Source organism: Pyrgilauda ruficollis, unplaced genomic scaffold (assembly GCF_017590135.1).
Source record: "Pyrgilauda ruficollis isolate IOZ18807 unplaced genomic scaffold, ASM1759013v1 scaffold19, whole genome shotgun sequence".
NCBI classification, from domain to species: domain Eukaryota; kingdom Metazoa; phylum Chordata; class Aves; order Passeriformes; family Passeridae; genus Pyrgilauda; species Pyrgilauda ruficollis.
This window is the reverse complement of record NW_024518095.1, coordinates 3,643,022-3,655,611: the sequence shown is the minus strand read 5'-3', so window position 1 is coordinate 3,655,611 and position 12,590 is coordinate 3,643,022. Positions and strand designations below refer to the sequence as shown.

At 41.6% G+C, this 12,590-nt stretch overlaps 1 protein-coding gene across 1 annotated transcript in view; it reads left to right on the top strand.

Moving 5' to 3' along the window:
- PPM1H (protein phosphatase, Mg2+/Mn2+ dependent 1H) overlaps nucleotides 1-11,414 on the top strand; it is a 131,184-nt gene extending 119,770 nt beyond the window's left edge. Inside the window, exons 9-10 of the mRNA XM_041465665.1 lie at nucleotides 394-545; nucleotides 6,534-11,414. Coding sequence (XP_041321599.1) covers nucleotides 394-545; nucleotides 6,534-6,681 — 300 coding nt within the window. The 3' untranslated portion in view covers nucleotides 6,682-11,414. The remainder of the gene's footprint in view (nucleotides 1-393; nucleotides 546-6,533) is intronic.
- Nucleotides 11,415-12,590: the final 1,176 nt, after the last annotated feature.

Sequence of the window (12,590 nt, the reverse complement as noted above, 5' to 3'; positions counted from 1 at the left end):
GAAAATATCAAAAATTCATCAAAAAAATTATTCAGCTTCCATATGACTAGTCCTGCCAACGATAGGGAGGAGCCTCATGCACTGAAGCCAGGCTGCCGGGTGGGGGAGGCTTCAAGTGCTTCTGGCATCAGGCAGCACAGTGCCTTAGAGCCTGGTTTCGGAACACTTGCATCCATCCAGCCTGGGGTTAGCACCTGAGCCACGCTGAGCTGCAGCAGGAAGGGCTGCTGTGTGGAGGGCTGAGTTGGAGACAGACTCCACCAGTGCTCCATGGGAGGTTATGTCAGTGCCCTGGCTGAACCTGATAAACTCACAGCCAAACTCAGCAGTGTTTCACAAACAGGTCTGACAATCACCTCCTTCATGAATGTGCCTTGGGTTTTTTTCTTTTAGGTGCGAGTCTATGACCTCCTGCAGTACGAGCATGGGCCAGATGATGTTCTGATCCTAGCTACTGATGGACTCTGGGATGTGCTATTAAATGAAGAAGTGGCAGAAGCTGTCACTAACTTTCTACCGAACTGTGACCCTGATGATCCCCACAGGTTCGTGCTCATCCCCAATTTTCTAGCTTCTCCATAGAAGAGCACTTTCTGGTAACGTATTTTTGTAGAAAGTATGATATGAATAACATTTAGGAAATATGCAACACTTACAAGAAGATATTTTTATAGGTTGGATGGAGCTTCTACAGCAAATGTGAGCAGTTAGAGCAGGGGCTCTATTATAACTCAGAAATGCCTGCCTTCAAAGGAGTAGGTGTGGGATTGCAGTATCATGACATGGGATCCATTTTGTTTGCTTTGTGAGGTCCTGTGAAAACTGTAGGAGGCTGAGGTCTTGGAAGAGCATGGCAACAAGTCTCTCATCTGGACAATCCCGTAACACTAAAGATTGTTTCTCAGAAGGACATCCTCAACATCTCCCTCTCTCTCTCTCACTGTGTTTGTATATAAATACTGCACACTGTGGTTCCCACTCATGGTCTGACCTTTAAACCCACCTTCCATAGAGGATGCTCAGTGCTACCAGCTGCAGGACAGGTGTGACAGAAAAAGTAGAAAGTCTGACTTGTATTTCATTTAATTAGATCCTGCTTCATTTCATCATTTTAATCTACCTCATGCTCTTCATTTTTCTGTCTTTATCACATCTTAGATTATCAGTTTCTGTCCTTAAAACATACCATCATGCAAACAAGTTCCCAAACAACCATCTAGTGGCTTTCTGACTTAAGTGAGTCCATAGGTTTGTCTGCTACTGAGTTCAGTGTCACTATGAATTAAAACATTATGCCAGAGATCAGAAATCTCTTGCCTGTAAATTGGACTGTGAAAGTGGAAAGAGCTTTATTTCTTCTTAGGGACTGTTCAGGAAGGGAAGTGTGTGTTGCTAGTGAATTTAGGGCCATCTGCCACTTTGTTCTGCCCTCACCCTTAGCTGAGAGCAGGAAAGAGAGATTTTATACATCCCCAGTTGGTCTGTGGAAAGTGGAGTTTCAGAAATAGCTAAGACCCATCTCAAAATGCTTGCTGTTTCTCATATTTCTAAGTGGTCATCTTCCTAGGGTCAGCCCTGTTCATCAACAAACAAGATAACTGGGTAAGGACACCTTGACAGTGACTTGGGTTTTAAAGGGAGAACACCTTCAAAATAACTCAACAGCAGTATTTTCTTGCCCTGACACTTAAAAATATGGAATGCAAAAAGAGGTTTTGCTGCAATCATCAGGAGAATGGATGATTGATGATTATCATGAAGCTGCAACTACAATATTTTGACTTTGCCTATCTTCTTATGCCAAAGATGAGGTGTGGTATGAATGACAGCCCCCAGGCCATCTCTGCTGCAGCAAGACATGCAGCTGTGTCTGCCTTCTCTCTGGGAAGAGATCAGACAGGATCAGCTAAGGGCACTTCCAGGGCATCTGGCAGTGTGCTATGCAGGTGTGCCATTAATTTAAGGTAGGAGGAGATGACCTATCCAGTTGACTCTCAGTTATTCCCTGACACCATTCAGAAATGCTGCAGTGCTTTTATTCTCGTTCCTGCACCCTTGAGATTCTTGCAAAGGCACCTGGTAACATGCAATACCTCTGTCCTGCTCTGTCTCCATTCTCATCTGGTATTTGGGAAAGGTTGGCCCTGCTTTCCATCCTCACCAGTCCCAACTGTTGAGAATATAGTCAGGGTGTGTTGTGTCTCTCCTGTTCCTTTTGGTCCTTACTTTTTGACCTTTAAGCTGGTGGTGATGGCCATCATGATTGCTGCAGTGGGAAGCAGGATTCTTCAACCTTTTTGACTTGTTAGGTGAGTTATTTCATCCGTTATAGAACACTCAGAACAATGAGAGACACTAAAGGAAAATTTTATTTTCTTTGTTTTGATTTAGATTTTCTCCTACTGGTTTAGTAATTGTGGAGGATTAGTCACTGTTTGTGCCAGTGTGAGTACCACACGTTCCAGAGCTAAGCCTGCTGTTTATAATTTAGAACAAGCACATTTATTGGTGTTTGACCTACTGGTCTTTGAATGGACATCTGAATTGTAAATAAATTTGTTCTTTTAAGCAACTTTGTGCCAGATCGTTTAGAGGCTTACAGATAGTGATGGCAAGACATTTCTCATGACAGCATGCAAAAGGTAATTAGAGCAGTCCCTCAAATAGTTTACAATGATATTTATGAAAATTACCTTTGTGGAATTGCTCTTGCTGCTTGGTTGTAAAGAATATTTAAAGGTTTTAAAGTACCATGTGAGAGGTTCTATGTAATTATTTCACAGTGGTCTAAATGAGGTATAACTAATGAATTTACTGTAGCATTCCAGCTCAAGCTGTGGACCTGCATTCATTCCTCTCACTAGTCAGTAACAGAAAAATCTTCTTTTGCTGTATTACAATTATGTTTAAAGGAAATGTTAACCCAGAAAATATCAGGTTCTGTGATGGGTGTGGTGATATAATCTGTGGTGAGGTGATCAGCCGAAAATGTAATATTTCTAGGGATTAGAAAACTTGTCAGAATGTAAGAGACTTGCACCCTGAGTTTGGCAATGCTATGGTCTTCAGGAGAACCAACCTGTGGAGCAGCCTCTGGATCCACCTGACCCAATAGCCTACTTATTTCCTGACAGCAGCATATTAGAAAAGAAGGGGAAAAAAAAGCCTAGAGAGGATATTAGCGCTGCAGAGTACTTAGCTGTTACATAATTAGCTCCTTGCGGGACCAATATCACTCCCATTTGAATTAGAAGTCACTTTATAGCCTGATGGGTAAGAGCTTACAGCCCTCAGCAATGCTCTTGGGACTCTCTCCTGGTGGTACTTACTGTGAGTATTTGTTGCCCACATAAAAAACATTTCTGAATTCTGTCAAACATAGCATGTGCCTGGATGTCTCCAAGTGCAGTGAGAGCAAAGTCCTCAGGTCTCTCTTCATTCAGCCATGCAGATGCAGCCTCAGGGGATTTGGGCACACATTTGTTTAGAGAACAGCTCCTGTGTGAGGGCTGTGATGGAGTGAAGAGGCTGGGATGGAGCAGGATTTCTGAGCCAGCTCGTTTCTTTTGGGTCTTGTGGCAGATGAGCATTACGGGGCTCCTGGTGAAGGACCGGTGGCAGTGCCACTGCTGCTGTCCATACATCAGCTCTCTGAAGAGGTATGAAGATGGAGAACTGGACTCTTTGCCAGCTTCCTTCAGCTGCATGTATGCATATTTACCCCTGACCTTGGGAATCTTTTATTTCTCATCCTTCCTTTTGTCATTTCTTGTCTCCTCATTTTCCCTCTCACACTCACTAGAGATTTATGAGGATGCTGAGGAGCTCCTCCACCTCTGCTGGGTGTGAGGAGATAAGAAGCTGCTCAGACAGCAGCATGATTCCCCCACTGTCACCATTTCTCCTTCAGTACTTTCACTGATCAATACAGAAAGCTTTGGCATAAGAAAAAAACCTCCATATATTTATTCTTAAAACATAAATGTTGCATTCCAGCAAAGCTATTCATTAGGAGGAAGTGGATACTTTAGAACTACTTCAGCAGTTCTCTAATGCTGTCTCGACAGCTGAATCCCAATTTCATAGCACTGGAGAATAAAACATTCAGTAATGGACTGCTGCTGCTATTCATCTCCAGGTACAAGAGACTCACCCTATCTCTTCTAGTGCCAAGTTGAACAGCTTTGCTTCAATTCAGCTCTACACAGGAGAGGAATACTTTACTTCACTACTGCCTTCACCTGTTCCTTTTTCTTTGCTTCGTTGTGCTGGTTTTTCTTGAGTATTTCACAGCTTGTCTACAAGAGAATTTCTTGTTTATTAAAATTCCTTTTTTTTAATCTTCCCCTCTCCAAACATTCAGCAGCAAAAGCCAAATACAATCAAAAGCAATACTCATTCCTTTGTACTCCTTAGATGTGGAGAGTCCTTGTTAATTAGAAAAAGCAGGAAGGCAAAGTTTTCTTGCAGAATGATGGGTGTTTCTTTCTTAAATTCTGACAATAGCTGAGAAATCTTTGGGAAATATGTTCTTGCCAAAATTCACTCAGCATTAGACACGCTGTGAATAAATATTTCAGTTTCTTGCTTGCCACGTGGAGTCTTTTTGTTCCTTAGCCCTGCATCTGATTTGAGAACTGAGGAGAGCAAGTATGTATGTTTGGGTTTTTTTCCCTTAGGAAACACAATTTCATGTTGCATGAGGACAGTAAGGGCAGTGCTTCTTGTTACATCCTGATGCTCTAGCTCAAGGCTGTGGCACAGACTGATCTCAGAACATGCACACAGTGCATGTGTGTATGCAAGCATGTGTGTTAGATTTCATGTCTTTGGGCCCTTCTTTTACTGCTAAAGTAAATCATTTGTCAAAACTAGTGAGGCCTGGAAATTTTATCCCTCAGTACCATTGGAACAGTAGGTGCATTACAGCTGTACAACATTACTTGAATTTGGCATCAAACCTTTTGAGTAGTCAAGTGTTTGTTCATTTGCATTGAAGAATTCTTTCTAGTAGAGCAAATATATCTACTCTTGATTCAAAGGAGTCCTCTGAGTTCATCAAAACTCTAGGCACAAAACATAACTGGGGTTTTTTTTTCTTCTTTTATCCCCAGAGACTGAGTAAAGTCTCTTTGATAGAAATTACAACTTAATAAGGAATTCTGTGGTGAAAAGTTCTAAGGTTAGAAGAGCCCTCGATAACTGATAAACCTAAATACACACACAGTGCTTCTGATCAACAGAGATATTGTTCTTTCCCTTTCTACAGATGAGATCTGGGCAGATAATTTCTGGTTCAGGATCCTCCCTAGAAAAGAGGGTATTGAAATGCAAACCCTTCTTGTCCTTTCTGGTTTTGGAAACACAGAGGTGTGCTTTAGTTCTGGAGGCCTGTGTGTGTGGCTTCATAGAGCCCTGCATCATCCTGGGGGTTGATACTTACACTTTTAATAAAAACCATGCAGACTGGGGTTTTTTTTTTTTTTTGGTTTTTTTTGGTTTTTTTTGTCACTCCTCTTTAAACTATTCAGTTAATTTAAATTGCCAAATCACAGAAAAGCTTGCCTCCACCCAATCAAATTCAAAACCCCTTGGCCAGGTGTTGGGCTGATGAAGTAAAACACATGACAGTAGATGTTCACCCATAATGAGATTTCTTTCTTAGAGGAAACTTCTAAGTGAGTACACAGATGTGTTGATGTAGTAACAGCAGGTAAAGCAGTAAGGGAGAACATGACAGAGCACTGTCTGTGCACCTTTTGGACTCTGACACCCTTCTGCCCCCAAGCAGCATGTGGTAGTTTTTCAGGACAAAAAAATAACTCCCATAAATCCAATTCCACTCAGCCCAGCACAGGCTGGAAGTTTTGAAGCAATGTGAAACTTGGTGTTTCACTAAATTAAGCACTTGACCACTAACATTCATGCAGTTTTCACTGAACTCATAAATGTGAAAGAACTGTGGGACTCTGTTAATCTGATCATATTAACTGTAAGTTTCCTTTTCCAGTTTCAGAATAAAAGAGATTCAAAAATCATTCCTGTGGTCAAGAAAACAGACAAGTTTGGATTTTATTTTTATGCTCTGTTACTTGATGTCAAATTACTTTCTTTGTTATAGCTCATTTCTGAAATAGTTGAGCCATGTTTACCTTCAGGTGTGTCAGTTTTCAACAAGTACTGTTATTTGGGGTCGTCAGTTTTTCAGACTACAATTAGAAAGCAAATTTGTTAAGGCAAGTGTGTTTAATATTCTTCTGAAGATTGGTGAAACCAGGCACTTAGAACAGCCAGTGACTTTTGATCAAGTGATGCCTGTCAAATAGCTTTACATTCTTATTCAGGAACTGTCACTGAACTGGAAGAAGTTGCTGTTTGCATATGCCGTGGTTTGTGTTTCTCCTGCCTGCTTCTAAAACACTGGGAGGATGTCTTGGTAGGTCACAACATTAAATCTGGCAGGCAGCAGGCGGTGCAAACCCACTTTGCTCCTGGAGATGACCTTCCCTGGCTGTACTGTGCCTTTTCCACAGGTACACGCTGGCGGCGCAGGACCTGGTGATGCGAGCCAGGGGAGTGCTGAAGGACCGGGGCTGGCGGATATCCAACGACAGGCTGGGCTCCGGAGACGACATCTCTGTCTACGTCATCCCTTTGATCCACGGGAACAAACAGTCCTGAAAGGAGCACCAAGACTGGTTATAGGATGGGGATCTTTTTGGGAAGGGCCTGTAAGAGACAATAGGTTTTTGGTGGTCTGACCAGGACACTTCCAGTTGATGTAATCTAGTCAAAACTAATGCTGGAGGGGTATTTTTCTGCCCAAAAGGTAGGGTTCTGCACATATACTGTATATGATTAAAGATAACCCTTAAGATTCCAATTTCCCTACAGAAAGGTTTTGGTGCTTAACAGGAATGGGATTTAAATGCTGCTAGCATACTATGAATTCTGTCATCCCTCTAGGTGGGGTGGGGAATTAATTTTTTTTCTCAGTTTACCATGTAGCTTGGAAGAGCAATTTCAGTTGTGAAAGTAGAAGTGGGTATCAGAAGCCAAGGAGGCTCCTGAAATCTACCCCCAAATATTCAGAAGGGGGCTTGGGTCACATCTCATTTAAGAATATAGATATACATATATGAGACTCAAGAGTTTTCTTTCAGAAAGTTGTATTCATGACTTATCTATGAACAACTTCAAACTTGTGTAATCCTTTGAGCCCCCATTTTCCTCTCCTGTCTCTTCTTCAGTAGACTATGCCTCCTGTATTTTAGTAGGAAAACTGAAATTGGTTTCAGTGTAACTATGCCTGTTTACTGCAGCTAAAAACAGTCACCTGCAAAGTTTTCCACGAGAAATAGGTCACAGTTCTGTATGGCAGAATTTATTCTGGGGTGAGGAGTTACTCGTCAAGATTTCTTGTTGTGTGTATACCATGATTATTCAGAGCATGCAAACTCAGCTTTATGTGATGTTTACCAGGAGGCTGTGGTTTCTTTGGGATCAGAGATTTACATTCATTGAATGGTTCTGCCTGCTTTATCCTGTTGAAAGGATCCCTGACATAAAATTTTTCCATCAGCTGAGATTTAGTAAATTTGTTTAGTAAACTTGTTTGGGCTAAATTTGAGTGTGTTTTCAGTTGGACTTCTACTTGAAGTAGTGGCATTGTTCTCATTAGCAATTTGGATACACAGATAGTGATCTATTTCAAAGGTGTTTCAGTTCTTCCTGTCTCATTTATTATTCAGTATACCTTCGCCTGCTTGACTGCAGTGATCAGAAGGGGACGGCTTAAAACTTTCTGTCCTCTTGGCATTGAAAATTGTACTCAAGGATCATGAGATGACTGTGATAGATACAAGCCCTTGGCTTGCTTCAGCTCTTTTCTTAGCAGTGATAATTTAAATAAAGAAAATCTGTGTAAAACATTTTTGACATGAAAGCAGTAGTCCAGGAGAGAAACAAGTGAGCAAGTCTGCAGTGTAACCTGGCTGCCTAGTCCACGCAGGCAGCTCTCTTACTTCATTGGCAGGAATTTAAGAGAAAACAAAATCAGAAAGTTCTAGCATACAGGCAGGTGTATTGGCTGGGGAGCCAGCTTCCACCTGATTTGTGCCCAGACCACACTGGAGTGGAGCTGTTCATCTGGTTTGTACTGGGAGCTGACGTCATTGCAGGGCACTGACTAGGGAGCTCACAAACGTTGTGTCTTTTCCAAAAGAGAAAGAGATGCTGTGCCCTTTGCAGGCTTTCTCCTGAACAGGCGTGGCCCAGAGCTTGCCAGCTCTGTAATTTATGACGTGCTGTGTAAACACGGTGCAGCCCGAGTGCGGGGCAGCTGCCCAGATGCTGCATTTGACTGCATCTGGAAGTACAGTTTGGTGGATTTAAACTACTCTTGCTCCAAATCTCTAGACCCAGAAGAGCTTCAGGGTGAAAGCAGGCAATGTGGACAGTAGAACAGCTCAAACATTGCAGCAAGCTGCATGATTCTAGCCTGAAAACTGTTCTATGAGTTCCCCAGCACCTCATGTGATAAAGCTGTACAGAACATGGATGTTTTGCATTCTAGAGCTTCAGTATAAATCAATGGCATATCTGATTATGTGTTTTCATGCTTTTTTTCCTGATTTTTTTCTCTTTACCTCTTTTTCTATGTGCATCTGGGCGAAAAGAGAGGTTTGGAGTCTAGAATATTTTTCACATGACCCCTCATATGTTTTAAAGTTTAAGCAAGAGATCTTCTCTTGCACTTTCTTTTTCGGCCTAATAAACTTATAAACATGCTTTTTATGCTCTGTGTAACTCCTGTTGTCTCCTCACAAATGCAGTTTGTAGTGTAGTCCTCTAGCAATTCAGATCCTCTTTGACAAAGAAATTAGTGCTGACAAAGCAAACAGCAAAGACGCTGGTGCTTGCTGGTACCAACTACAAGGCCAGGTCAAATATTTCAGTGCTCATGCACTGTTGGTCTTCATTTGGTGACATGGTGTCAACACACATACCAGTTGCCATAAAACCACTGAGTTCCACCAATGTGGTGGAAATAGATTTCCGGTGTAGCATTTGCCAAAATTTGAAAGTGAAATTTCAATGGCAATGGAAAAGGCACCTTCTCATTCAGGGGTGTTTTTAAATGTACCCCTGAAGAGATGGGCTAGCAACTTCATGTCTTGGTGGGAGCAAACTGGCAGATGACTTCTCAGAGCATGATCTGGTGGCTGGTGAATCAGCCTGCACAGTGTATGTTGTTCATTTGAGGCATTGCCATCAGTCAGGAGCTTCTCTGCAGCAACTGGGCCCAGGCTGTTACATTCGTTGTCAGCCCTTCTCCCAGAAAGGGCAGAAATACAGTATCAACAATTAGTATCAATCAATGATTCTGGAACTTTAATAAAAGGGTTTTTACTCAGATGTATATGACTGAAACTATCCTGTGATGCTTTTTGTTTTGCTTTTTTGCATAGTATCTGTTACACATTTAGGTGCTTGCCTCCCTGAAGTGACTGGCACATCTCTGATCCATGCATTAGTACTTGGGCTTTCACTTTTACCTGCTTTCAGTAGGAGGTTCTTGCATACCTGAGCTGGGGTCTGGTGCTCTGCTTCAAGGCATGATATTAATACATATAAACACCTAAGGCTCACAGAAATAGCAGGCAGAAGTCATTTATAGGGGAGTTATTATCTGAGAAGCAAGAATAATTAAAAGCATTTCCAATTCCCTTTAAAGGCTGAATTACTTTGCATTGCACAGCATTAGAAAACACTGATGGCAGGGAGGATTCGTGGTGCACAATGCCATTTTTCAGATGCAGGATGGGTACTGCCATGTTCAGACTTGCAGCTGCTCTAGGGCTCAGTGAAGCTTCTAAGTTAGGAGCAGACAGCCTGTGTCCTCATACTGGAGCAAGTTAGGCACCAAGTCCAAATTTTAGATCCTTGGCATATCATCTTAGTTACTGCCTGATACCGGCAGTGCTCTGGCTTTTTGCCAGTCAAGTTCCCTCAGTATCCAAAACTGCTACAGCCTCAGCAGCAGGCAACCTCAGTCTGAGTTACATCTGCATTCATATTGCTATTGCACACAGTGCTCTGCCTTGCCTCTGCATAGGCACTGCTTAGAAAGTTGGGCAAATTCTTGTCCTTCCTTGGATAATGGCAAGGAAAAGTGTCAGTAAAGGAGTTCCAGTTAGCTGCAGTGTAGCACTGTCTCCTGCTGCAGAGTCCAGTCCCATTTCTAGAAACTCAAAGCCAAGAAGCTTTTACCATCTCCCAGAAGTACTGTTGCAAAAAGTAGAACAGCCATTTCAGATGTTTTTCTCCTGCACTACAGCCTAAAATCTTCTTTCTTTAATTTTATGAAGAAGGTGGATAGAAATTTAATTTACACCAGATTATGTAAAACACAACCATCTTTTGGTGCATTAAGACAATAATGCTTCCTTCATTAACACAAAAGTGTATTGTCTGAAAGGGCCGCTGTTCAGTGGCCTCACACTGGAGAATTTTTTTTAATAAATTCTAAGAAATTACAGGGCTAACAGATTAAATGAAAAGTGGTCAGAATCTGCTGTTAATAATGGATTTCCATTTGCAGTTACTTCTGTGTAGAAATATGACAAGAGGTTTTGTGAGGTGCTGTCAGCTCTGTCCCTCCAGGATGTTTCTGAAGATCTGCTCCTGATGTTTGGGCAGATTTTGGCTCTGAACTTCTGCTAGTTTTTTAAAGAACACTACATGCTTCAAGCAAATCTTCCAGCCTTGGTGGTTTACTTTTATTTTACATTTTATGTACTAATACTTTCAGCATTTTTCTATCAAACTTGAATGGCAAACTGTGTGAAACTGTTGTTCCTCTCAGACATTTTAGGTATGTAAGTAGTTTTCTTCCATGTGTCCTAGATGAAGACCCAGTGATGTGGCTGTCATAGAGAGAGTGACTAAATGATGCTGTGACTGTGCTGCTGTATTTCTACCTGTGATGTACTTGAAGGAGGATGCCCTTCTCCACCTCCATGCTCATTCTGTTTTCTTCTTTTCTTTTAATCCATTGGTGTTGATGTTCTTTCATAGGTGTCTAATTTTGATTTTTTTTAATACTTGCCACATTTATCTTTCCTTCAATGGGCACTTCATCTTAATATCTTGAGATCTGTACAACTGTCTAGGGCTTATATGTCCTGAAGAAAGGAGGACCCGCTGGAGGAAGATGTTTTGGACCAATGTACTTCTGCTTTGTGACTGTGAAATGTTAATCTTTTTGTAACCTAAGAACAAAAAATGTTTAGTAAAGGGATATATTTTGTTTTTTGAAACTTTTCAGTGCAATGAACAAAAGAGGAGGATACTGAAGAAGTGTATGTGCAAAGTTTTAAAATAAAATTTTAAATTATATATTATATAATCCATCTAGATGTATAGTCATTTTTATCCTGCCTTTGTCATGAACATTCCCTGAGTCTCTTTGTGTGTATTATTAATTGTGCAATGCAGACAAGTAACACACTGCTTTACAAGGGAATTGATGACTCACTGACAAAAGGTCTGACTCTTGGGTTAGTGAAGTAAATTCCTTTGAGGTGGATTAGTGGATGGGTTGATCTGGAAGAGTTCAGCTGCAGGGTAGCTGTGAGAGCTTTGTGCTGCCATCAGATCACGATTCATCACTCAGACTGCCAGTTGCCATGTTCTGACTCAGTGAAGAGCTACGCAAAGTGATCCAGTACCAGCTCTCTGAGGCATTGGATGTAATTTTGGAAATGACAGCATAGTTGGAGTAAGTTTTCCCTCATCCTCAGTTCCTTAGGAATCACTGTCTTAAACTCTACTCAATGTTCGAGTAAGGGTGAATTCAGGGATTACACTGAAGCAAGCTCTCACGGTTATTTAGTAACCAAAGGTGCTTTTGCAGGTACTGAAGAGCAGGAACTGACAGCGGCCTTGCCCTGTGTCAGCACAGCCATGGGCAACGCCCACCTGGATTGCCAGCAAGAGAATGAGAGCTGGGAATGTACCCACTCATTATATTTTGAAATATTGCATTGTAGCACAAGTGGTTCTCCTGCTTCCTATTTCACCTCATGCTTAGTAGAAGAGCACTGAAAACATCTGTTCTAGTGCGACTGTGGTTCCTAAAGTGCTGCACGTGTTTTACTTTGTATTACCCACTGAGCACAGTGGAGAGTGCAGAGAGAGGCAATGTGTTACTTTCTTTCACTCTTGCTTCACTACTCTTCCCTTAAGTCCTACAGTTTATTACTGCAGTCCGACCTCAGTGTCAAGTTTAAAATTGCTGCGCAAATAAAACTTCAGCACAGCTTTGCCTGGCTTGCTGGTGTCAGCTGAATAATAAGTGCTGGTAGCATGCAGTGACAGGGAACTCTTGCACACCAACTGAACCTAAAGGACCTTATTCCACATCATCCTTTTGCATTTCCTATGCCATAAATTCTATAAGCTTGTAGATCGAGTAAGGCTTCTTATTTTAAATTTTTTTAGGTGATCCATACAACTCTGAAAATTTGGACACCAGTTTCTGTAATTCATGTAGGCAATAAGTCAGTGCTTTGCCAAATAATCCGTTC